Raw genomic sequence first — 25,484 nt, forward strand, 5'->3', positions numbered from 1 at the left:
CCGTGTGCCTTTGGATCGCTCCAATGCCTTCCCTTCTATTGCCATGATAGAGATTGGAAGCACCCCACCACACACACGCGCACACACACACACACACAAAGGTTGTGTTTTAAGTTTTAACGAAGAAACATTGATGGCAAACTAGATGCATGATCCAATGGGAATCAAAATCAAATGAGTAGTCTTTTATAAAAAAACAGAGTTAGTATTTTTTTTAATAACAATTAAATGGGTATTATCATTGCGGTTCTCTTTTTATTCTGCTTCTACTGTGTTTTTTTTCGGTCCTGTGTATATAACTCGATAGAGCCTCTACTTTTCGGAGTTATGCAAGGTGACATATATTGAGACAAAAAAAACGCAACTTGAGTGGTAATTGATCGGATTTGGGTAGTGTTAGATAATTGGAATTTGGATCTAGCTAGGTAGCGACAAGGCGCGTGCTTATTCAACACACTTAGCTGGGCTTGCATGATATGGTAGTAAATTATTATGTGCTGTTATCTTAAACAATTGCCATGTCATGTTCATCGGTAGGCAGCTTGGAACTATCTCTGAGAGATACTCCCTCCGTTTTAAAATATTTGTCTTTCTATAGATTTCAGAAAGTGACTACATACGGAGCAAAATGAATGATTCTACACTCTAAATATGTCTATACACATCCGTATGTGGTTGTCATTTGAAATCACTAAAAAAAACAAATATTTTGAAACGGAGGGAGTACAAATTAGAGGTCAATAATGTCTCAGTATGATTGTTTCCTGGTTTGCCGCTTCTTTGATAGGATACGAATAACCCGTAAGGTGGGTCGGGAGGTTGTCCAGAAAACTAAGCACGACCAAGAATCCAGCTTTTCATCATGTCATGGACTTGTGACGGCTATGGAGACACGTCGGGAACGAGAGAAGAGAACAGTTGTCAAATCGATTGCTGTTATTGCCTTGACATATACGTTATGGATCTTGAAAACTACGTACATTTATCTGTAGAGACACCAATATGATGTTGAAAACTACATCACTGATAATATTGTTAGGAATTCCTTTTTCGTTTTATGCCAGAGCAGCGACTGTTCTAAGAACGAATATATATATAGGAGTAATAATCGAAGCAGGTGCCATGTGAATCAGCATTTAATAGCGGATGTTTCAGACGGGCCCCTTGAAAAGGCCAGGACACGCAGTACGCTTAAGGCAGGAGAAAAGAACCAATCCAAAGCGTGGATTTGACGACAGAATGTGACAGCCCAGTCATCAAGACTCCTAAGCAAGCCTCGCTGCTACGGCGCTACTTAAATCCGTTGATTACATCAGAGATTGCCATCAGAGTCTGGCTAAAGCCTCTCCAAAATATTAATAAACCAAACAATGATCTTTTAGAAAAGGGAAACATCAGCCGTAGAATCCCTTGGTCTTTTGTTTTCTGGTATGTCAAAATCCAAGCAATCTTCTATCTACACTAAAGCAAGGAAGCAGGTGTATGCCGCTACACCATTTTGGCAGCAGATTTAGTGGCAAAGGCGCCCAAATCCCCATGGTGCGGTCTTGTAATGCAATTGCTTTTGGAAAGAAGGCGCATTGGTTGGTGGGTCTTGTAATGCAATCACTTTGCCCTTTTCTTTTCTAAGTAGGGTGGTCAGGTCAGGTGGTGGCACACCTTAATGGTTAAGGTATCTCAAGCAAGGTAAAGCATGCACGTAGTCCCTTTCCTTGTCTTTCTGTCATTCCTGCATCATCTAATCCAACATGACCAGCAATAGCTAGAGTAGATTCGAGTCTTTTGGAACTAGTACCTGCAACACAATCGACTTTGGCGACTCAGACCGCGTCAGAAGCTATGTCAGATGCCCGGATGTCATGCGTCTACTCAAAGTTGCTTGGAGCATGCCGATTCAGAGGTTCGCCTCGTCTTTATTTGATACCTAGCCGTCCCTGCATCAAACAAAAAAAGATGCAAGTTCCTTGCTGAACAAATGTTCTTATTTCTGCAACAAAACGAGAGATGTATATTAATCAGAACATGGGTTACAATCACCACAGATCAACTGTTCAGCACTTGCCATCAAAATTCAGAAAATGCTCGACGGTCGTAAGGCTGGCTCAGCAAGATGATTGACCGTGGTTTTATCCTCATTACACGCATATTACTGCCTTGTCTTTGTCAGGTTGTTCCCGGCCACCTGTTTTACTACTGTACAAGTACGTACTATGTACTTGGCATCATAAGGCGACCTGAAATTTCTCAGGTACACGGAGCAGCGGTAGCTGATAGTCACCAGGCTCTCCTAGCTGCCCGCAGGCAGCCATCTGGTCATCGCCTCTGCTTAGCCGCACCATTACAGTAAGACCAGATTGGATTAACATGTTCCGGAACTCGATAATGTTCTCATCGGGCGTCGGCTTGAATTGCGACCCACTATGGGGATTGAAAGAGATGAGGTTGATCTTGCAGGGAATACCGTGAACCAGCTCCGTAAGCCTCTTTGCATCATCCACGCTGCAAGCATGGTAAATCCAAAAAAGAGTTCAGGGTTCAAGGGATAGATCATTTTGCTGTAAGGTCTTCAAAAAAATTATTTACAAATTGAAACATTTCATTTGCCTATGAGAAACTTGTCACAGCAACAATGCCGACATATTATGTACTGTATAGATCACCATTTACTCATTTGGCTCATATGCATGAAGCAATTAAAATTTTAGTTGTTCTGGAAAGAACACCCGTTTGCAAATGTTGCTATATCCATGTCCCAAGTAAAAATATCACCAGATGTAAGCTCTTCTAAGAAGAATCGTCGAGATGACAGCAACAACAAAGTGTTGTTTAACCCAAGATTTTTTACCTGTCATTCACCCCAGAAAGCATGACGTATTCAAATAGCACTATGGACTTAGGTCTCAAACGAAGTTCCTCCCTTAAAGTGCCAAGAAGCATGCTAAGATTGTACCTTCTGTTAATGGGCATTATCCAATCCCTAACCTGGAAGAGGAAGTTAGTATATACAGCATAGCATAATAGTGTCAAACCATTTCACCACAATAGAATAACCAAATTTGAATTTCACCTCATCAGTTGTTGCATTAAGACTCACGGCCAGATCACAATTGGATTCGTTGAGGAAGCGTTTTATCTCTGGAACGAGACCACTTGTGGATACAGTAACCTTGCGAGGACTAAACTGAAGACCCTGCTCATCAACCATTATAGATGATGCTTTTATTACGTTATCTACATTGTGCAACGGCTCGCCCATGCCCTGTACAAATTAGAGGTTAATGGAAGATTGTTGTGGAAAAGGTGATAGCATCTTATTAAAAAATGCAACAGCATTAATACTATATGGATACTGGTGAATAATGCATACCAAGGCTTCCACGACATTTTATTTATATTTTTGACATGAAGGCTTCCATGACATTGCGATCACTAGAGTCTAAACTTATAAACGTGGAACTCCGAAAGGACAAAACTATGATAAAGGAAGCCATTACGTTAGGCCTACAATTTCAACAGTAATGAATACTGGTGTCATTGAATACAGATGCAGGCAAAAGCAGGGGTAATGCTATCAGGAACAGTGCTAAGTAGGGGAAATATATCTAACATGCTGGTTGCAGTTCCAAGAAATAAAACACAAAGGGTGGTTTTGTAGCAATTCAGGAAAAGTGGCATGCAAAAGCAAGATGATACACATTCAGGATAAAACTACTAATTCCAGTCATATGCTCAGTTAAACACCATATTAGAGTTAGTGTTATTAGTTACCATGAAAAGAATGCTTACCATAAATACAACATTTGTAATAGTATCAAATTCATCTGAAAATAGCTTACGAGCAAACACAGCCTGCTCAACTATCTCAGCTGTAGACAAATGCTTCCTCAAACCCATCCTTCAGCGCCCAAAAGAAATAGAAAAGAAAATATGAAATAGTTACTACAGAATCATAGAAAGACAAATGCTATACAAAGAATGTCGACAGACCTCCCAGTGAAGCAAAACTGACAATTCATGGCACAGCCCACTTGACTTGAAACACAGACCGTTGTCCGGCCCCTGGCGCTAGGAATGACAACTGTTTCAATCACTGAGGCATCTTCAAGAGAGAACAGTATCTGTAACATTCTGTGTTCCAAAATCAATCATATTCTGAGAACATTACAGAGATATCAGTGACAGTGAAAGAGCTACCTTTCGGGTTCCATCTGATGCAGTAATAATGTCTTTAATAGTTAATGCCTTCAGATCAGCATGATCACTTATCATTTTCCTCAAGTCCTTGTTCAAGCCTGAAGATTAGAGGCGGTGTAACTGAATCCATTAAACCAGATACTAACAATGGAACATAGGGCAAAAATATTATACCAAAGAAAAGAAACATGAGTAAATGCCCAATTTGACAAGTTTAATTTCAAGCACTAGAACAAACCCCAAAAATGTAAATGGTGTCGAGGTAGTGAGATATGGAGCCAACAGAATTATCACATTCAAAGTTAGAGCTACATCTACTTGTACAATTAGTGGGTTTTCCTACTGAGGGAAAAAAACTAGTTGATAGTGAAATACCCTCTGGCATCTGCTATCTTATTCTTCTTTTTTTCTTTCCTGAAAATGACAATGACATCTTCAAGGTGGATGCATGGTTGGTTTGCAGCTGTCGCTTGCCATAGTTTTTTTTTATTGTATATATACGAGTGTAGTGTGGCAAAGTATGTGTGTAATTGTTGTGCACATGGGTCCACAGTATCAAGGCAAGAGTACCAGCATGGGAGGAGTCCATGAGAGAGAAGTGTCCGAAGAGTCCATTAGGGGAGTATAGGATTAGGAAAGAGTCCAATTGTATAAAAATATATATAAGTCCAATCGTATTAGCCTATTAGGATGACATGTATCCACGTCTAAGGCAAGCAAGAACAAACAATCTCCTCTAAAGTCTAAACATATGTCAACCCAATCCCTCTGAGCCATGACGTCTGGCTATCTTCAGCATGGTAGTTATCCCATTGTGAATCAAGGTTCACAACAGGAATGTAGTGTGTTGTGCTTGATTTAAGGTCATGTCCCTCTAGTTTTGATGCATTACCTAGCTGGTGTAAATCTTTCACTGCTGTTCTAGAATTCTAGTTGCTGTGGGGATAGCTGCTGTGATTTGGACTATTTGGAAGACTCATAGTGATGCGAGTTATAAAAGAAAATATCCTTATGATACCACTTGGTATAGTCTGTATTGTTGCTCATTACATTGCATTCTGGGCTTGCAAAGACTACTGGCCGTGATGGCCACTGAGATATTCCATCGAAGACTTGGATGGGGAGTTGATTCGCAGACTCATCCTCTGAGTAGAGATGTTTCGTAGTAATGTCCGTGGTCACAGTTAGGTTGAGTAGTTCTGTTGGTGTTCATGTTATCTCTTTTTGGCAGTTGCTGTGAATGTAAAAGAGAGGCGGTCGTTTTAGTTCTGTAATTTTGTCCTATACTGACTAGTTCATTCTATTGTTCTGTGGCTTTGCATTCCGTCTTTGTTGGCATTAACCTTGTTTGTTGTAAAATTCTTTTTTTTCCGAGAAAACGCAAAAAAAAAATGTGTTTCATTTCATTGGAAAGGAGAATAGTTCAGTACAGCATCCCACAGAGGGGGTGAACGGTTAACGCCAACAAAGGCCGATTTTTTGTTGTAAAATTCTAGTCTCATGTCTATTTTGTATTGTATGCAATTGTTGCCATAGATTTTCATAGTGAGCTAGGTGTGAATGTCTACATGCTCCATGACATGGCGTAGCAGCCGGAACAATAGCACAGAGGTGAGTGCACGAGTGAGCAGACCGGCGAGCCAGGAGATGTTTGCATGTATGCATGTGTTACATGATTACTTAGTCAAGACTCAAAAGGCGTGTACATTAGTGGCCTGATAACTAGCCGGTGCATGTAGCTAATAGAGCATGAGGATATATATGTTGGCAAGCCAAAAGACTAGTTCTAAGGGTGTTGAGTTAGTTGAGGCTTATATGTAAAGTTGAGTTGATCCTTGAGAGTGGGCTGCATGTGCATGTGAGTTAGTTGTGTTAGTCCAGAACGTGTGCCTGCATGTACTAGCTAGTGGGGGGTGGTGAAGGGATCAAGCAATTGTGTGGCTTGGCCGTGTGTGTGCATGTTTCCCATTAAAAGGCACTTGTAATCAATTGTGTTGTGTTGAAGAGAAATACAGAAAAGGCACAGTTTGTGTGTCGTGCCAAAGTGCATGTCGCTTCTTCTACCTTGTGTGTGTGTGTGTGTTTTCTGGGGAACTCCAACAGTCTGACCCCAGCGTAGAATTTGCGGGGGATTGGAACTATGTATACTGAATGGTTTTCCAGAAGTGGCCAGAATCCACCCCTTCGTCTTTTTTTTCTTTTTTCTTCTTCTTCGCATTATATTTCTTGTATATATTTCTATATATTAAATACACATGAATCCCAGAACTGACTGGTGGAAAGCTCCAGTACTGAAATGTTCCTTTTCAAACACGAAATTGCAAAGGATTAATAAGTTTGCACAGTACAGCCGATACTCACAAATGGCCCACAAGGCAAGAAAGAATTTTAGAGATACTAACCAACTGCTCATCATTTTTCACAAAAGAAAACTAGAATACATCTTTTTTTATAAATGTTCTGTGACATCCAAACATCTTCTATCACGCCTTTCTTAATAGATTGCATCCATATTAAAGTATTAATGTACATCGCCTAAAACAAACCTAAATATGGTTGAAGGTGGTATGGGTAGCTAGAATATACCTGGATCTCAAACACTTCTACAGTTCTGCTACCCATGCTTTCTCAATTATTAAATCACTGATGAATAGAGCAACTACGTAAAGTCCAAAACAACATATATCCAGGCTCATATCGATAGGGTGTGCAGGTGTTATGACCAGCATATTAGGGGCTTAGCCCAGTTAGTTGTGGCCCAGTTTATCTTATCGTTATTAGGGGCTTAGCCCAATTATCTTATTAGGAGGATTATATAAACTCGTGTAAGGACCCGTTTTGGGATTAAGCAAGAAGCAATCATATTTGCTCGGCTTCCTTAGGGAGCCGGGAGACCTAACCCTAGCCGCCGCCCCTGCACTCTCTCTCTCTCTCTCTCTCTCTCACGCGCACGCAACGACGGCGCCCCAGCGCCGGCGACCAAGCCTTCCTCCACGTCATCCCTCCTTCCACCCCTACAACCTGAGACCACGCCCTGGTAGGGATCCGGTTCCTACCAATTTGGTATCAGATAGCTTCGGTGCGATCATGTCCTCGCCACCGCCCACCCCGACCCTCCCATTACCGACCACGACGACCGCCCCGATGGCCACCACGGCCAACGCCCCGCTCTTGCCAGTGCCGGTCACCTCCGCCGCGCCCGCCCCCGTCGTCTTCACCCCGGCAGAGATGACAGCTGCCATCCGGGATCTCACCCAGGCGGTCACGGGCATCTACACGTTCCTCGCAAGATCCTATGGGTCGCAGCCGCCGGTGCCCTTCACCACCGCCCCGCCGCCGCAGCAGCCGCCATCCTCGGCGACCCCCATCGCCGCCGCCATGCAGCAGCTGCCGCGGCAGCCACCACCAGCGATGAACCCCGGCGCCTCCACCATGCAGCAGGGGCAACAACTGCAGCCGCCGCCACCGGCGACCACGGCCCTGGGAATCCTGACGACGGGCCCGGGGGCGCCCATCCACCAGGTGCGGTTTCCCCCGTCGCCGTCTCCGTTACCGGCCTGGCTCACTGGGTCCCTTGAGCCGGTCTACATGACGGCCTCGGTCGGGCCGCACGTGTTGCCCCCGCCGGCGACGCACCCAGCCATGCAGTTTGGCGGGTCCTCGGGCTCCGCCGAGCCCTTTGCCAGCGTCGACGGGCCCCTGTTCCAGGGCGGCACCCTGATGCCCGCCTACTCGACCCCATCATCATCGTTGCTCCGTGCTGACGAGGCGCACCCGCCCGTCGTCCACGTCCAGACGCCACCGAGATTCTCCAGGCTGAAGTTCACGACCTACGATGGCACCGTCAACCCCCTGAATTGGCTCAACCAATGAGAGCAATTTTTCAGGGGGCAGCGCATGCTCGCGTCCGACCGCACCTGGATCGCCTCGTATCATCTCCAAGGAGCCGCATAGACGTGGTACTACGCCCTAGAACAGGAGGAGGGCGGCATGCCACCATGGGAGCGCTTCCGCGATTTGTGCCTCTTGCACTTTGGTCCGCCTATACGCGGGAGCCGTATGGCGGAGCTTGGGCGTCTTCCGTTCCTCACCTCAGTGCAAGACTTCGCCGACCGCTTCCAGGCACTGGCGTGCCACGCTCCCGGCGTTTCGGCTCATCAACGGGCTGAGCTCTTCGTCGGCGGCCTACCGGACCACATCCGCGTGGACGTGGAGATGCACGGGCCACAGGACCTCCAGATGGCCATGTACTACGCCCGCACGTTAGAGCGTCGCGCGATGGCCATCCAGCAGGCGCCACCGCCCCGGGCCGCTGGGCCGCCACCCTGGCCGGAAGTTCCCGCGCAGGGTCGGCCTGCCCAGGCTTCCGCGGCGCCCCTCGCCGTGGCTGCGGCACGCCCGTTCCGCCGGCTCACCTCGGCCGAGCAACTCGAGTGTCGCCGCCAAGGGTTGTGCTTCAACTGCGACGAGCCCTACATATCGGGCCACGTCTGCCCACGACTCTTCTACCTGGAGGCTGCAGACTACATTGAGGAGGACCCCACCGCCGTCGGGCTCGGCGACCAACCCGCCCCAGTTGACGTGGAGGTGTTTGGCGACCGTTGATCTTCCCCGCCTTCCAGCTCGAGGACGAGCTGTTTGTGCAGGCAGGGAGAGATGTTATGACCGACATATTAGGGGCTTAACCCAGTTAGTTGTGGCCCAATTTATCTTATCGTTATTAGGGGCTTAGCCCAATTATCTTATTAGGAGGATTATATAAACTCGTGTAAGGACCCGTTTTGGGATTAAGCAAGAAGCAACCATATTTTCTCGGCTTCGTTAGGGAGCTGGGAGACCTAACCCTAGCCGCCTCTTCCTCTCCCTCTCCCTCCCTCTCTCTCTCTCTCTCTCTCTCTCTCTCTCTCTCTCTACGCCATCCCTCCTTCCACCCCTACAACCTGAGACCACGCCTTGGTAGGGATCCGGTTCCTACCAGCAGGATAGCCAGTACTACTGCAACCCCCCACCCCCCAAAAAAAGATTTTCCCTTTCTTTGTCAGCAAGCTATTTTTTGTAAGTCTTAGTTTAATAGTAATTGTTAGAACTACCAGGTTCTCACCAAGGACTCTCTTACTGTTTTTCTCACACACACATGCACACAAGGAACTAGTATGAAGCTCTGTAGGTTTATATGATTATATCAGTAGTAACAAGCTAACCTTATTCTACATATGGTGCCTCTTCCTATACAGAGGTTTTAGGTTGGTGCTACAGTAACCGACCTGCTACAGTAACCGACCTACGCAGCCAGAGGCGGATCCACCATGCGGCTGTACATCCAAAAAAATCTTATATATAGGCATATATGACAGAAATACTATCCTGCAGGCCCAATAGCCCATTTCAGCAGCAGCCAGCCACTTCTGTCCAGTGTCCACGCAGCCATGCAGGAACACACGAGAGACTCACCCAGCAGCCAGCCGGTTCCTTCTTCGGTTCTTCCTAGGGACAAGGCGGCGGCGCGACTCTGCTGAACTGCTGATGGCGAGGCACAGCCAGGCGAGGGAGCCACCGGCGCCGAGCTCCCCATGGTTTCGCGGAGACCACGGGCAAGTCCCGCTCGTGCAGTACTGTGCCCGCTGCCGGCAGTGGGGAGGAGCGACAGGAATGGAATGCTGCAGCACGGTCTGTATTAAGTATTTAGCAAACACTCTCCTTCCATGTGCACTGTTTTCATCCTTAAAAAATGTAGGCCCCACAAACACAAGAAAGGCCTGGACGAAGAACACCGGAACACAGAAAACCAACATGTAGCCAATGGTCTTCAAGTTCCATCTCTGGGCCGCCCAACTCCCTCTTCTGTAATGAGCCATGCAGGAGGAAAGCAAATGCAAAGAAGATGCTTCGTTCTGCAAACCCTAGATTGGAAAGAATGTAGGCGTCACATCGATCTTCTGCCATACCAGGCTGGAGAACAGCTTTCTCTTCAAGAAGCTCAATCCCACAATTTCCCTACTTCCCACCAAATAGTGATCAGAATCAGAGGGTGGGGATGAGCGTCGGGGTGGCGGCCGCTGCAGTGGTTGACAACGGGGATGGGAGCGTAACAGTGCAGCAATTGGCTTCAACAGGACCAACAACATATGGCTTCAACAGTGTTAAGCTTCATGCACTAGCCAATGCAACCAAAAGTCTGAACTGATGGAAAGGGCTGGTGCAACCCACATATACTGTAACACCCCCTCTCACGTGTGACCGGGAAGACAAGTCAACACGTGCACCTGGAAGAGAGCGATGGCGCGCGAAACTCACGTATGACTCAAGAGGCCTCTACGTGGACACAAAGGGGGGCTACCAACAATTTTTAATAAATTGCGAAAGCCAGGAATTGAACTCAAGACCTTAGCTCTGATACCATGTTAAGCTTCATGCACTAGCCAACGCAACCAAAAGTCCGAACTGATGGAAAGGCTAGACAATCCACATATACTGTAACACCCCCTCTCACATGTGACGGGGAAAACAAGTCAACACGTGCAACCGGAAGAGAGTGACGGCGCGCGAAACTCATGTATGACTCAAGAGGTCACTACATGGACACAAAGGAAGGGGGGGGGGGGGGGGGCTACTAGCAATCCACTTATCCACATATACAGTAACAAACAGGACCAACAACCTCTGTCATGGCTTGGTTACATTTATTGGGAGGAATTATTTTTTCAAGTGAAGGATGATGTTGTCATCTCTCTCTTTCAAGCCATGACCGAGCGTATGGTCGTGTTGTAATTTTCTTCTCTATTTTGTAATTCCCTTGATCTTTTGAGATATTGCTGTTATTGTGAACAATTTGTATTTGTATTGCCGTGAACCAATTGGCTTCTCTGCTCGGGTGAAAAAAATTTGAACACCCAATGTTGAATTCCCTCTCCCTCTCCCTCTCTCTACGCCATCCACGCCATCCCTCCTTCCACCCCTACAACCTGAGACCACGCCTTGCTAGGGATCCGGTTCCTACCAGCAGGATAGCCAGTACTACTGCAACCCCCCACCCCCCAAAAAAAGATTTTCCCTTTCTTTGTCAGCAAGCTATTTTTTGTAAGTCTTAGTTTAATAGTAATTGTTGGAACTACCAGGTTCTCACCAAGGACTCTCTTACTGTTTTTCTCACACACACATGCACACAAGGAACTAGTATGAAGCTCTGTAGGTTTATATGATTATATCAGTAGTAACAAGCTAACATTATTCTACATATGGTGCCTCTTCCTATATAGAGGTTTTAGGTTGGTGCTACAGTAACCGACCTGCTACAGTAACCGACCTACGCAGCCAGAGGCGGATCCACCATGCGGCTGTACACCCAAAAAATTCTTATATATAGGCATATATGACAGAAATACTATCCTGCAGGCCCAATAGCCCATTTCAGCAGCAGCCAGCCACTTCTGTCCAGTGTCCACGCAGCCATGCAGGAACACACGAGAGACTCACCCAGCAGCCAGCCGGTTCCTTCTTCGGTTCTTCCTAGGGACAAGGCGGCAGCGCGACTCTGTGCTGAACTGCTGATGGCGAGGCACAGCCAGGCGAGGGAGCCACCGGCGCCGAGCTCCCCATGGTTTCGCGGAGACCACGGGCAAGTCCCGCTCGTGCAGTACCGTGCCCGCTGCCGGCAGTGGGGAGGAGCGACAGGAATGGAATGCTGCAGCACGGTCTGTATGAAGTATTTAGCAAACACTCTCCTTCCATGTGCACTGTTTTCATCCTTAACAAATGTAGGCCCAACAAACACAAGAAGGGCCTGGACGAAGAACACCGGAACACAGAAAACCAACATGTAGCCAATGGTCTTCAAGTTCCATCTCTGGGCCAAAGTGCCCAACTCCCTCTTCTGTAATGAGCCATGCAGGAGGAAAGCAAATGCAAAGAAGATGCTTCGTTCTGCAAACCCTAGATTGGAAAGAATGTAGGCGTCACATCGATCTTCTGCCATACCAGGCTGGAGAACAGCTTTCTCTTCAAGAAGCTCAATCTCACAATTTCCCTACTTCCCACCAAATAGTGATCAGAATCAGAGGGTGGGGATGAGCGTCGGGGTGGCGGCCGCTGTAGTCGTTGACACCGGGGATGGGAGCCTAACAGTGCAGCAATTGGCTTCAACAGGACCAACAACATATGGCTTCAACAGTGTTAAGCTTCATGCACTAGCCAACGCAACCAAAAGTCTGAACTGATGGAAAGGGCTGGTGCAACCCACATATACTGTAACACCCCCTCTCACGTGTGACGGGGAAGACAAGTCAACACATGCACCTGGAAGAGAGCGATGGCGCGCGAAACTCACGTATGACTCAAGAGGCCTCTACGTGGACGCAAAGGGGGGCTACCAGCAATTTTTAATAAATTGCGAAAGCCAGGAATTGAACTCAAGACCTTAGCTCTGATACCATGTTAAGCTTCATGCACTAGCCAATGCAACCAAAAGTTCAAACTGATGGAAAGGCTAGACAATCCACATATACTGTAACACCCCCTCTCACATGTGACGGGGAAAACAAGTCAACACGTGCAACCGGAAGAGAGTGACGGCGCGCGAAACTCATGTATGGCTCAAGAGGTCACTACATGGACACAAAGGGGGGGGGGGGGGGGGGCTACTAGCAATCCACTTATCCACATATACAGTAACAAACAGGACCAACAACCTGTCATGGCTTGGTTACATTTATTGGGAGGAATTATTTTTTCAAGTGAAGGATGATGTTGTCATCTCTCTCTTTCAAGTCATGACCGAGCGTATGGTTGTGTTGTAATTTTCTTCTCTATTTTGTAATTCCCTTGATCTTTTGAGATATTGCTGCTATTGTGAACAATTTGTATTTGTATTGCCGTGAACCAATTGGCTTCTCTGCTCGGGTGAAAAAAAATTGAACACCCAATGTTGAATTCCTGGGTCCGCCCCTGACAGCTCATGCCTAGCTAGATATGGAAACTACAGCTCAGCTTATCTAATCTTCCTTAACTACAAGTCACCTAAGACATAAATATCCTAAAAAAGCTGCTACTGCCAGACATAAGGATTATCCTAACACATTGTACCAAACTCAAATTGACTACCTGCTCTTCCATGCATGCGTCTCTTTGGTAGTAGATGACAAGATTAACTCTAACAGTAATTATGTATCGTAGATGAAGCAATAGAAATCCTCTTAAACACCAGTTAAGTGATAGACATAACGATTCAAAAACTAGTACTGAACCTAAATCTTTCATGGATAACGAACTTGGTGATTTTGAACTATTTTGTGAAAATAGTCATCCGGCATGAAGTAGTTTCTGCAGTCAATTTAGTTAGCAAGAACTTAATACAGTCAGAGGGTATGCTTACGGATGTTCAAACTGTTGTTTTTTATGCATTGTAAATAGCACAAGAAAGTGCATATGACAGATATCCCCACAAGGAAAATAATAGCATTAGCTATGATAGCACCTGGAAATTATGTTTCCAACAATATTTCTTACAAAAACCCAGTTGAAGATTTTGTATCAAGGAATGCTAGAAGAACTGAAGGAGGCACGCTTCAAGTAAAAAATAGGCTAGCAGCTGTATATCTCAAGTTTTGAGCAAGACATTATTCATGGAGAAAATTGTTGTATCATTTGTCGGACTGAGCTTCAGATTTCGCATCAGGCCCCGCATTTCTCAAGTGCCCACGATAATTCACGGGAGAAAAAAAAAACTCAAACCTACCAGCCAGCTCGTTGTGGCAATGCGCCCAGACGTTGTTCCCGTAGAGGCATTTCCACAGCATCATGGCCTGTCCCGGTCGGAATCCTTGCGACTGCACCCATTTCTGAGGAAACCCGCGGCAAAATCAGCTCGAACACGAGGATAGGTCAATGGCTGACAGACGAATCTACGAAACTTGAAGATTGAGAGGGGGTTCTTACCTCGAGCTCTGGGTAGTCCATCCCCTTAAGCATGACCCTGGAGCCTGGCTCGTAGCGGCCGGCGGCAGGGGGCTGTCGGAGAGCGGAGAAGAGGCGTCGCGGCGGGGTAGGGGAGAAGTGGGCGTGGAGGGAGGAGGCGCCCCACCGGAGAAGAGGCAGCGCCGCCATAGGAATTGTTGGTTTGGTATGGTTCCGCGGAGGGATTTTCCTTTGGACCCTCTTATCTGACGCTGGAGGCTGGACACACGTTGCATTTCAAACGATCTTGATGCCATATTTTTAGTTGTGTGGGGTGACACCACCCCATACACAACTAAAAATGTCGTCAAAATAATAGGATCGCAGTTTTTTTTCCCTAGCGAAAAATCTAAGGTTATTTTATCCTCCGATGCGTCGCCGAGGGTTTTTACCTATCCTTCGTCAATCCCCCAACATCCGAGTCTCCGCCCGGGTGATCGTCTCCCTGGGATTGGTAAGGGGTGGATCAGGATTTGCAAGGACGCTCATGGTAATGGAAGGCATGGGCGGCTCGAGGAGCACGTGAGGAAGGAGCGCGTGAAAGAACTGCTAGATCGGTTGAACCTGCATGAACAAGAGGGAGACGGCTTTGTGTGGGAAGAGGAGATCGTTGAGCCTCCAACACTGATCAAATAGTTAGCGATTGCTAGGGTTCACATGTCCAGAGGGTTTAGTCCTACAACCCTCTATTCAGATATGAGATCGGCCTGGAATCCGGCGAGAGAGGTGGTTTAGAGGAGGGTTGAGGAAAACTTATTCACTGTACAATTCGGTTGTCTCGCTAACTGGAACAAGGCGATGACCATGGCCCCCTGGCTTTTCAGGTATCAAGCTGTTATTGTGGAGGAATATGATGGGTTTGAAGACCCTAGATCGGTGGTCTTAAACCAGACAGCGGTGTGGGCAAGTGTTCTACGTCTCCCTGATAATCTATTGCATGATGTGGTGATACGGGGGATGTGTCGTCCTATGGGGAAAATTATGGCTCTTCAGATAAAGCTCCTAGCAGGTTATGTAGGAGAATTTGTCTTCGGGTAAAAATTGATGTGACTAAAAAGTAGTTCCAGTTTGTGTCAATCACCAGAGCAACGAAGCAGGTATGGTATCAAGTCCAATATGATAAATTACCTACTTTCTGTGGGAACTGCGGTTTGCTGGGGCATTGGCATGAAGAGTGTGGTACTGGTGAACATGATGAATCAAAGCTAGAACGGGGGGACTTCATCCTGGCAGATGGAGGAACTGGAAGAGGCCGTGGATGTGGCGGCCGAGTGGCAGGAGCTAGTCGTGCCCCTGCTAGAGGTAGGGGTCGAGGAGGTGGTGGAAGATCAATGGGGAAGGGTGGAGAGTTCCACATGCACACCACCTGGCATCATAATCAAGTCCAAAGAAATGCAGATGGTACTGCAATGGCAAAAGAGAGCACCGATGAGGAGATGACAGACAAAGATCCGTTGAGTAGGAAGAGGCTGAACTTTGAAATTGCGCCAGCAGGATCTTCGGCACTGGTAGAACCATCAGGAAGAGTAGCCGCAATCGTGGGACAGCTCCAGCTCACGAATACTTCTGAAAATACTACACCTGGTGAGAGTACACCGGGTAAATCCCAACCCCCTAAGCGTACACGTACAGGGGATGATGGCAATAACCTTTTGATATCAGCAGCCTCAGAGCTTGAGGCTGTCCGAAAGCAATGAAAATTTTGAGCTGGAATTGTTGCGGTTTGCAGCAAATCACGACAATTCGGCCGCTTCTGAATGTTCAGAAGCGTAGGAGTCCGGATGTGATGTTTCTCATGGAGACGCACTTAGATGAATATCTTGTTGAATGTCTTCGATGTCAGGCAAAAATGGACCATAATATTGTAGTCCGCGGTGATGGCGGGAAGGGTGGATTAATGATGATGTGGAAGAAGGAGGTAGCTGTAACTTTAAGAGATAAATCTGATAACTTTATTGACGTGTTTGTTGGGAGTGGTGTTGAAAATTATTGGAGGTTAACAGGTTATTATGGAGAACCAAAATGGGATGATAAGCACCTTACTTGGAGTCGGTTGAGAGAACTCAAGGCAGTAGCTGATATGCCTTGGATGGTGATTGGGGATTTGAATGAGATTATGTTCTCGTTTGAGAAAGAAGGAGGGAATGACAGACCAGCTCATTTTATGCGGGCGTTTAGGGAAGCCTTGATTAACTGTAATCTTTCTGATCATGGGTTTGTTGGTGACAAATTTACTTGGCATAGGGCACTAATAAGGGAGAGGTTGGACCATGCGTTGGTGAGCGAGGAGTGGAACACCATGTTTCCAGGAGCCATCCTCTAGCACCTGGACTACTACAAGTCTGACCATAGGCCGATTTTAATGTCTCTGCATGAGGAAATTACTCATGAGACGGTGGGTCAAGCTGTTCTCTGCTTCGAAGCTCGATGGCTGAAAGAAGATAAATTCCACGAGGTGGTAGAACAGGCGTGCTCATCATCTGAACAAAATGGGGGTAATGTTGGACTTGCGGAATGACTTGTTGTGGTGCACGAGGAGCTCCATAAGTGGGACAAAATTATACTGAAGAAGTCACCAAAAAAGATTAAACAAGTGCAGCGGGAATTGTAAACTGTTGCTAGAGATGTGTTATCCCAGGAAAATATGAAACGACAGAAGGAACTAGAAAATATGCTTGAAATGGAGGAGATTCACTGGGCCTAGCGTAGTCGGTTAAACGGCTTATATTTGGAGACAAAAACAAATCTTACTTTCAAAATTCTGCCTCTGCTTGAAGGATACGTAATCGTATAACAAAACCGAAGGATGACCATGATGCCTGGCTGGAAGGTACTGCTTACCTAAATCCACATATATCGCAATACTTTGCAGGCCTTTTCTCCACTGAAATAGAGGAGCCGGACTCTGCTTTCATGGATGAGGTGCAGTCCCGAGTGACCAATGAAATGAATGAGGTGTTGCTTAAGCCTTTTTGTGCCGACGATGTAAGAAAGGCTTTGTTCTCCATAGAGGATATGAAGGCGCCAAGTGTCGGTGTCAAAACCGGCGGATCTCGGGTAGGGGGTCCCGAACTGTGCGTCTAAGGTCGATGGTAACAGGAGACAGGGGACACGATGTTTACCCAGGTTCGGGCCCTCTCTATGGAGGTAATACCCTACTTCCTGCTTGATTGATCTTGATGAATATGAGTATTACAAGAGTTGATCTACCATGAGATCGTAATGGCTAAACCCTAGAAGTCTAGCTTGTATGGCTATGGTAATGAGTATCTCTCTCTCCGGACTAAGTCCTCCAGTTTATATAGGCACTGGGAGGATCTAGGGTTACACAAGGTCGGTTACAAAGAAAGGAATCTACATATTTGGTCGCCAAGCTTGCCTTCCACGCCAAGGAGAGTCCTGTCTGGACACGGGTGCAGCCTTCGGTCTTCGTATCTTCACAGCCCATCAGTCCGGTCCATGGCTAACAGGCCGGACGCCCGAGGACCCCTTAGTCCAGGGCTCCCTCAGTAGCCCCCCGAACCAGACTTCAATGACGAGGTGTTCAGCGCACGGATTGTCTTCAGCATTGCAAGGCGGGTTCCCCCTCCGATGGCTTCCCAATAATGTATTCGGCTTTTAGTTCAACGTCGCATCCCTCGGCTTCTGTGAATCTATGATTTCATCTTCAACGTGTCGGGCGAATGCGGACGATCAGGTTTTTTTTGCAAATAACACCCCAGCCCTGCAAGAAAGAGTGTCTATTTAAAGAGATTGGATCTCAGATCCTTTCGGCACCACGCGGAGAAAATCCTCAGAGTCTGCCAGGAAAGACCATTCCAACATGGCTAACATTCCCAGCTCCTCTTCCCGTTCTAACCTAGAGAGAGGCGAGTGGGAGAGGTGCTCTGTGTCCCACAGCCAATTGGTGAAGTTGCAAACGCAGGGATTTCTCCCTCCTGCAGATCTGGTTCCTGTTCGAGCAGGATTGGCCTCCTTCAACGACAAAACCCAGGCGGAGGATTTCCCCAATCCGTTTGCGGGAGAACGAGTGTCCTTCGTCCCCTATCTGCTGAGGGGCGTGGGATTTCCAATTCACCCATTCCTCCGAGGGCTTCTGGAGTATTATGGCCTCTAGCTGCACAATTTTACCCCAGCCTCCGTCCTGCACATTGCGTGTTATGTCGCTTTATGCAAACTATTCCTGGGTTGCGAGGCCCATTTTGATTTATGGAGAAGACTGTTCTACCTCGTCCCTCGCAATCAAGGTGGGTCAATTTTTGAAGTGGGAGGAGCCAAAGTGTGGCGCATCGCCGGAACCAGATACCTGTCCGGCACGCCGAAGAAAGCTCCCGAAGAGTGGCCTTCCGAATGGTTCTACATCGACGACGTCGCTCTACCCGACCCCGTCTGCATGGGCCTTCCCGAGTTTTCAAATGCTCCGCTGAAGAAACGCCATAGCTGGCGTCCTCGGGGCCTCGAGGAATAGGATAGTGCAGAGGTTAGCCTGCTGCTGGGCAAGATTAAGACGCTTGCCCAGTCCGGATTGTCAATAGTCGAGGTAAGGGCGATCTCTATAACGCGGGGGGTCCAGCCACTCCAATACAGAGGACTGCCCATGTGGCATTATAACGGGGAAGATGACGCCTCACGCTATGGTCGGAAGGGCCCGAAGACCCCCGCCGCCCTGGCCAAAATACTGGCCGAGCTGTATAAAGGGGAGAAGGAGGAGTTCACCCATCTCCAATATCGAGATGGATTTTCCATGTATAATCCTCCCAGCTGGGTAAGCTTCAGCTCCACTATTTTACTCCTGTCCCTGAATCATTCTTGATAGGCAGTATCTTATCCGCTGATAACAGGAATGGCGAAAGGTTGTCGAGGGGATCCATGACCCTGCCCCTCATCCGAAGAATCGCAACCGGGATCTTGACCCCGGATATGAGGAAGATCCGGACATATTTGTGGAGCTCGAGGATGGAATATTCTATTAGATGAGCTATGACCGTACAGATGTACCCATCATCACCGATTACCCCGGCCTCCTTCCTGCTTCACATGTAAGTAATCCGGAGATACCTTGTCCAAGAGAGTTTTCTCATTCCTCCTTACCCACCGCACTGTCCTGTGCTCAAAAGGGGAGGCGTTCGGCGCGCCATGCTGCCCCGGGGGCATCTCCAAAGAGAGCGTCCCTCACATCAGGCAAGCCTTCGAAGAGGAAGGCAAATGAAGATACGGCCGAGCCTTCATCAAAGAGGTATGAATTTGAAAATATGCACCTTGGCAGTCACATCCAATTGTGACCTTTCTGTTTGCCCCGTATCAGGAAAAAGGTGTGCCGGACTATATCCGGGAGTCCGGCGGGTCATACTTCCCGTAGCCAGGATACAGATTCTATAGAGGGGCTGATGCGGGGGTGACGCTGGACTGTCCTCCAGCCGAGGATTCGGGTGATGTATCCGTCACCAACTCGGAAGTGGAGAGCGCCATGAATCATCGGTGCCGCAAGGCCGTTCTTTGTAACCCTGGTTTTTTGAAAGCGTCATTTAATGCCTTCAATTCGGCCGACGCGTATATTCGAGCTGCTCGGGATGGGCTTGTCAGAGCCACAGACCAACATCTAAAAGATATGCAGGTAAGCGTAGATTTAATAAGCATACACCAGTGCTACCTCTTGAGCACTTGCGTTGGTTTTCCCTTGAAGAGGAAAGGGTGGTACAGCAAAGTAGCGTAAGTATTTGTTGGGGAACGTAGCATAAATACAAAATTTTCCTACGTGTCACCAAGATCTATCTATGGAGTCATCTAGCAATGAGGGAGGAGTGGATCTACATACCCTTGTAGGTCGCGCGCGGAAGCGTTCAAGAGAACGGGGTTGATGGAGTCATACTCGTCGTGATCCAAATCACCGATGATCCTAGCGCCGAACGGACGGCACCTCCGCGTTCAACACACGTACGGAGTAGCAACGTCTCCTCCTTCTTGATCCAGCAAGGGGAAGGAGAGGTTGATGGAGATCCAGCAGCACGACGGCGTGGTGGTGGAAGTAGCAGGATTCCAACAGGGCTTCGCCAAGCGCTGCGGGAGGAGGGAGGTGTGTCATGGGAGGGAGAGGGAGGCGCCAGGGCTTAGGTTGGGCTGCCCTCCCTTCCCCCCACTATATATAGGGCCAAGGGAGAGGGGGGAGGCGCAGCCTTGGCCCTTCCTCCAAGCAAGGGTGCGGCCAGGGAGGAGTCCCACCTCCCCAAGGCACCTCGGAGGTGCCTTCCCCCTTTAGGACTCTTCCTTTTCCTTGACTCTTGGCACATGGGCCTTTTGGGGCTGGTGCCCTTGGCCCATATAGGCCAAGGCGCACCCCCTACAGCCCATGTGGCCCCCCGGGGCAGGTGGCCCCACCCGGTGGACCCCCGGGACCCTTCCGGTGGTCCCGGTACAATACCGGTGACCCCGAAACTTGTCCCGATGGCCGAAATAGCACTTCCTATATATAATTATTTACCTCCGGACCATTCCGGAACTCCTCGTGACGTCCGGGATCTCATCCGGGACTCCGAACAACTTTCGGGTTACCGCATACTAATATCTCTATAACCCTAGCGTCACCGAACCTTAAGTGTGTAGACCCTACGGGTTCGGGAGACATGCAGACATGACCGAGATGACTCTCCGGTCAATAACCAACAGCGGGATCTGGATACCCATGTTGGCTCCCACATGTTCCACGATGATCTCATCGGATGAACCACGATGTCAAGGACTTAATCAATCCCGTATACAATTCCCTTTGTCTATCGGTATGACACTTGCCCGAGATTCGATCATCGGTATCCCGATACCTTGTTCAATCTCGTTACCGGCAAGTCTCTTTACTCGTTCTGTAACACATCATCCCGTGATAAACTCCTTGATCACATTGTGCACATTATGATGATGTCCTACCGAGTGGGCCCAGAGATACCTCTCCGTTTACATGGAGTGACAAATCCTAGTCTCGATTCGTGCCAACCCAACAGACACTTTCGGAGATACCTGTAGTGTACCTTTATAGCCACCCAGTTACGTTGTGACGTTTGGCACACCCAAAGCACTCCTATGGTATCCGGGAGTTGCACAATCTCATGGTCTAAGGAAACGATACTTGACATTAGAAAAGCTTTAGCATACGAACTACATGATCTTGTGCTAGGCTTAGGATTGGGTCTTTGTCCATCACATCATTCTCCTAATGATGTGATCCCGTTATCAATGATATCCAATGTCCATGGTCAGGAAACCGTAACCATCTATTGATCAACGAGCTAGTCAACTAGAGGTTTACTAGGGACATGGTGTTGTCTATGTATCCACACATGTATCTGAGTTTCCTATCAACACAATTCTAGCATGGATAATAAACGATTATCATGAACAAGGAAATATAATAATAACTAATTTATTATTGCCTCTAGGGCATATTTCCAACAGTCTCCCACTTGCACTAGAGTCAATAATCCAGTTCACATCGATATGTGATTAACACTCAAGGTCACATCCCCATGTGACTAACACCCAAAGAGTTTACTAGAGTCAACAATCTAGTTCACATTACCATGTGATTAACACTCGATGAGTTCTGGGTTTGAACATGTTATGCTTGTGAGAGATGTTATAGTCAACGGGTCTGAATCTTTCAGATCCGTATGTACTTCGCAAATCTCTATGTCATCTTGTAGATGCAGCTACTACGCTATATTTGGAGCCATTTCAAATAACTGTTCTACTTGGAGCTATTCTAAATTGTTGCTCCATTATACGTATCCGGTATCTCTACTCAGAGCTATCCGGATAGGTGTTAAGCTTGCATCGACGTAACTCTTTACGTCGAACTCTTTATCACCTCCATAACCGAGAAACATATCCTTATTCCTCTAAGGATAATTTAGACCGCTATCTGGTGATCTACTCCTAGATTACCTTTGTACCCTCTTGCCAGATATGTGGCAAGGCACACATCAGGTGCGGTACTCAGCATGGCATACCGTATAGAGCCTATGACAAAAGCATAGGGGACGACCTTCGTCCTTCCTCTTTCTTCTGCCGTGGTCGAGCTTAACATCATACCTTACAACTCAGGCAAGAACTCCTTCTTTGACTGATCCATCTTGAACACCTTCAAGATCATGTCAAGGCATGTGCCCATTTGAAAGTACCATTAAGCGTTTTTGATCTATCCTTATAGATCTTGATGCTTAATGTTCAAGTAGCTCAATCCAGGTTTTCCATTGAAAAACACCTTTCAAATGACCCTATATGCTTTCCAGAAATCCTACGTCATTTCTGATCCACAATATGTCAACAACATATACTTATCAGAAATTCTATAGTGCTCCCACTCACTTCTTTGGAAATACAAGTTTCTCATAAACTTTGTATACACCCAAAATCTTTGATCATCTCATCAAAGCATACATTCCAACACCGAGATGCTTACTCCAGTCCTTAGAAGGATTGCTGGAGCTTTGCATACTTATTAGCATCTTTCAGGATTGACAAAACCTTCCGGTTGTATCACATACAACCTTTCCTCAAGAAAATCATCGAGGAAACAATGTTTTGACATCCTATCTGCAAGATTTCATAAATAATGTAGTAATCGCTAATATAATTCCAACAGACTCTTAGCATCGCTACGAGTGAGAAAGTCTCACCGTAGTCAACTCCTTGAACTTTGTCGGGAAACTTCTTAACGACAAGTCGAGCTTTCTTAATGGTGACATTTACCATCATTGTCTGTCTTCCTTTTAAAATCCATTTGTACTCAACAGCCTCACGACCATCGAGCTGTTCTGTCAAAATCTACACTTTGTTTTCATACATGGATCCTCTCTCGGATTTTATGGCCTCGAGCCATTTATCGGAATCCGGGCCCACCATCGCTTCTCCATAGCTCGTAGGTTCATTGTTGTCTAGCAACATGACTTCCAAGACAGGATTACGTACCACTCTGAAGTAGTACGCATCCTTGTCATCCCACGAGGTTTGGCAGTGACTTGATCTGAAGTTTCATGATCACTATCATAAGCTTCCACTTCAATTGGTGTAGGTGCCACAGGAACAACTTCCTGTGCCCTGCCACACTCTAGTTGAAGAGACGGTTCAATAACCTCATCAAGTCTCCACCATCCTCCCACTCAATTCTTTCGAGAGAAACTTTTCCTCGAGAGAGGACCCGATTCTAGAAACAATCCCTTATTGCTTTCGGATCTGAGACAGGAGGTATACCCAACTGTTTTGGGTGTCCTATGAAGATGCATTTATCCGCTTTGGGTTCGAGCTTATCAGCCTGAAACTTTTTCACATAAGCGTCGCAGCCCCAAACTTCTAAGAAATGACAGCTTAGGTGTCATCTCATCGGAATTACGTGGTGCCCTATTTAAAGTGAATGTGGTTGTCTTTAATGCCTAACCCATAAACTATCATGGTAATTCGATAAGAGACATCATGGTATGCATCATATCCAATAGGGTGCAGTTATGATGTTCGGACACACCATCACACTATGGTGTTCCAGGCTGTATTAGTTGTGAAACAATTTCCACAATGTCTTAATTCTGTGCCAAACTCGTAATTCAGATATTCATCTCTATGATCATATCATAGATATTTTATCCTCTTGTCACGACGATCTTTCAACTTCACCCTGAAATTACTTGAACCTTTCAATAATTCAGACTCGTGATTCATCAAGTAAATATACTCAATATCTACTCAAATCATCTGTGAAGTAAGAACATAACGATATCCACTACATGCCTTAGCACTCATTGGATTGCACACATCAAAATGTATTACTTCCAACAAGTTGCTTTCTAGTTCCATTTTACTGAAAACGAGGCTTTCAGTCATCTTGCCCATGTGGTATGATTTGCATGTCTCAAGTGATTCAAAAACAAGTGAGTCCAAACGGTCCATTTGCATGGAGTTTCTTCATGCATATACACCAATAGACATGGTTCACATGTCTCAAACTCTTCAAAACGAGTGAGCCCAAAGATCCATCAACATGGAGCTTCTTCATGCGTTTTATACCGATATGACTTACGTGGGAGTGCCACAAGTAGGTGGTACTATCATTACTATCTTATATCTTTTGGCATGAACATGTGTATCACTACGATTGAGATTCAACAAACCATTCATTTTAGGTGCAAGACCATTGAAGGTATTATTCAAATAAACAGAGTAACCATTATTCTCTTTAAATGAATAACCGTATTGCGATAGACATAATCCAATCATGTCTATGCTCAACGCAAACACCAATCTCGATGGTAGAGGGAGCGTACGATATTTGATCAACCTTGGAAATACTTCCAACACATATCATCATCTCACCTTTAGCTAGTCTCCGTTTATTCCGTAGCTTTTATTTCGAGTTACTAACACTTAGCAACCGAACCGGTATCTAATACCCTGGTGCTACTAGGAGTACTAGTAAAGTACACATTAACATAATACATCCAATATACTTCTATCGACCTTGCCAGCCTTCTTATCTACCAAGTATCTGGGGTAATTCTGCTCCAGTGGCTGTTCCCTTTATTACAGAAGCACTTAGTCTCGGGTTTGGGTTCAACCTTGGGTTTCTTCACTAGAGCAGCAGCTGAATTGCCGTTTCATGAAGTATCCCTTCGTGCCCTTGCCCTTCTTGAAACTAGTGGTTTCACCAACCATCAACAATTGATGCTCCTTGATTTCTACTTTTGTGGTGTCAAACATCGCGAATATCTCAAGGATCATCATATATGTCCCTGATATATTATAGTTCATCACGAAGCTCTAGCAGCTTGGTGGTAATGACTTCGGAGAAACATCACTTTCTCATCTGGAAGATCAACTCCCACTCGATTCAAAATGATTGTTGTACTCAGATAATCTGAGCACAAGTTCAACAATTGAGCTTTTCTCCCTTAGTTTGCAGGCTAAGAAAATCGTCGGAGGTCTTATACCTCTTGACGTGGGCACGAGCCTGAAATCCCAATTTCAGCCCTCGAAACATCTCATATGTTTCGCGACGTTTCAAAACGTCTTCGGTGCCTCAACTCTAAGCCGTTTAACTGAACTATCACGTAGTTATCAAAATGTGTATGTCAGATGTTCGCAACATCCATAGACAACGTTCGAGGTTCAGCACACTGAGCGGTGCATTAAGGACATAAGCCTTCTATGAAGCAATGAGGACAATCCTCAGTTTACGGACCTAGTCCGCATAATTGCTACTATCAACTTTCAACTAAATTTTCTCTAGGAACATATCTAAACAGTAGAACTGAAGCGCGAGCTACGACATAATTTGCGAAGACCTTTTGACTATGTTCAGGATA

At 46.5% G+C, this 25,484-nt stretch overlaps 3 protein-coding genes across 3 annotated transcripts; 2 read left to right on the plus strand and 1 right to left on the minus strand.

Moving 5' to 3' along the window:
• Positions 1-1,199: 1,199 nt before the first annotated feature.
• LOC125544224 (Radical SAM superfamily protein) lies at positions 1,200-14,359 on the minus strand. The gene is made up of 8 exons (XM_048707836.2): positions 14,125-14,359; positions 13,925-14,027; positions 4,195-4,292; positions 3,988-4,118; positions 3,787-3,895; positions 3,068-3,259; positions 2,846-2,982; positions 1,200-2,499 (listed from the first exon to the last, which is right to left on the minus strand). The coding sequence occupies exons 1-8, from the start codon at positions 14,290-14,292 to the stop codon at positions 2,223-2,225; spliced, it is 1,215 nt and encodes a 404-aa protein (XP_048563793.1). The 5' UTR covers positions 14,293-14,359; the 3' UTR covers positions 1,200-2,222.
• LOC147979963 (uncharacterized) lies at positions 7,282-8,067 on the plus strand. The gene has a single exon (XM_087547299.1). The coding sequence runs from the start codon at positions 7,282-7,284 to the stop codon at positions 8,065-8,067; it is 786 nt and encodes a 261-aa protein (XP_087403425.1).
• Positions 8,185-8,799, plus strand: LOC147979964 (uncharacterized). Its single transcript, XM_087547300.1, has one exon. The coding sequence runs from the start codon at positions 8,185-8,187 to the stop codon at positions 8,797-8,799; it is 615 nt and encodes a 204-aa protein (XP_087403426.1).
• Positions 14,360-25,484: the final 11,125 nt, after the last annotated feature.

This window comes from Triticum urartu, chromosome 3A (genome assembly GCF_056163025.1).
Source record: "Triticum urartu cultivar PI428250 chromosome 3A, HENAU_Tu73, whole genome shotgun sequence".
In the NCBI taxonomy this organism is placed as follows: domain Eukaryota; kingdom Viridiplantae; phylum Streptophyta; class Magnoliopsida; order Poales; family Poaceae; genus Triticum; species Triticum urartu.

Excerpts from the sequence above, each read along its gene's own strand:
- LOC125544224 (XM_048707836.2), bottom strand. The coding sequence starts at position 14,292 with ATGGCGGCGCTGCCTCTTCTCCGGTGGGGCGCCTCCTCCCTCCACGCC. Across the intron at positions 4,293-13,924 it reads TTGCCACAACGAGCTGGCTG|GCTTGAACAAGGACTTGAGG; the intron begins GTAGGTTTGAGT and ends TCTAATCTTCAG. Across the intron at positions 2,500-2,845 it reads CTTTCTGGGGTGAATGACAG|CGTGGATGATGCAAAGAGGC; the intron begins GTAAAAAATCTT and ends CCATGCTTGCAG.
- LOC147979964 (XM_087547300.1), top strand. The coding sequence starts at position 8,185 with ATGCCACCATGGGAGCGCTTCCGCGATTTGTGCCTCTTGCACTTTGGT.
- LOC147979963 (XM_087547299.1), top strand. The coding sequence starts at position 7,282 with ATGTCCTCGCCACCGCCCACCCCGACCCTCCCATTACCGACCACGACG.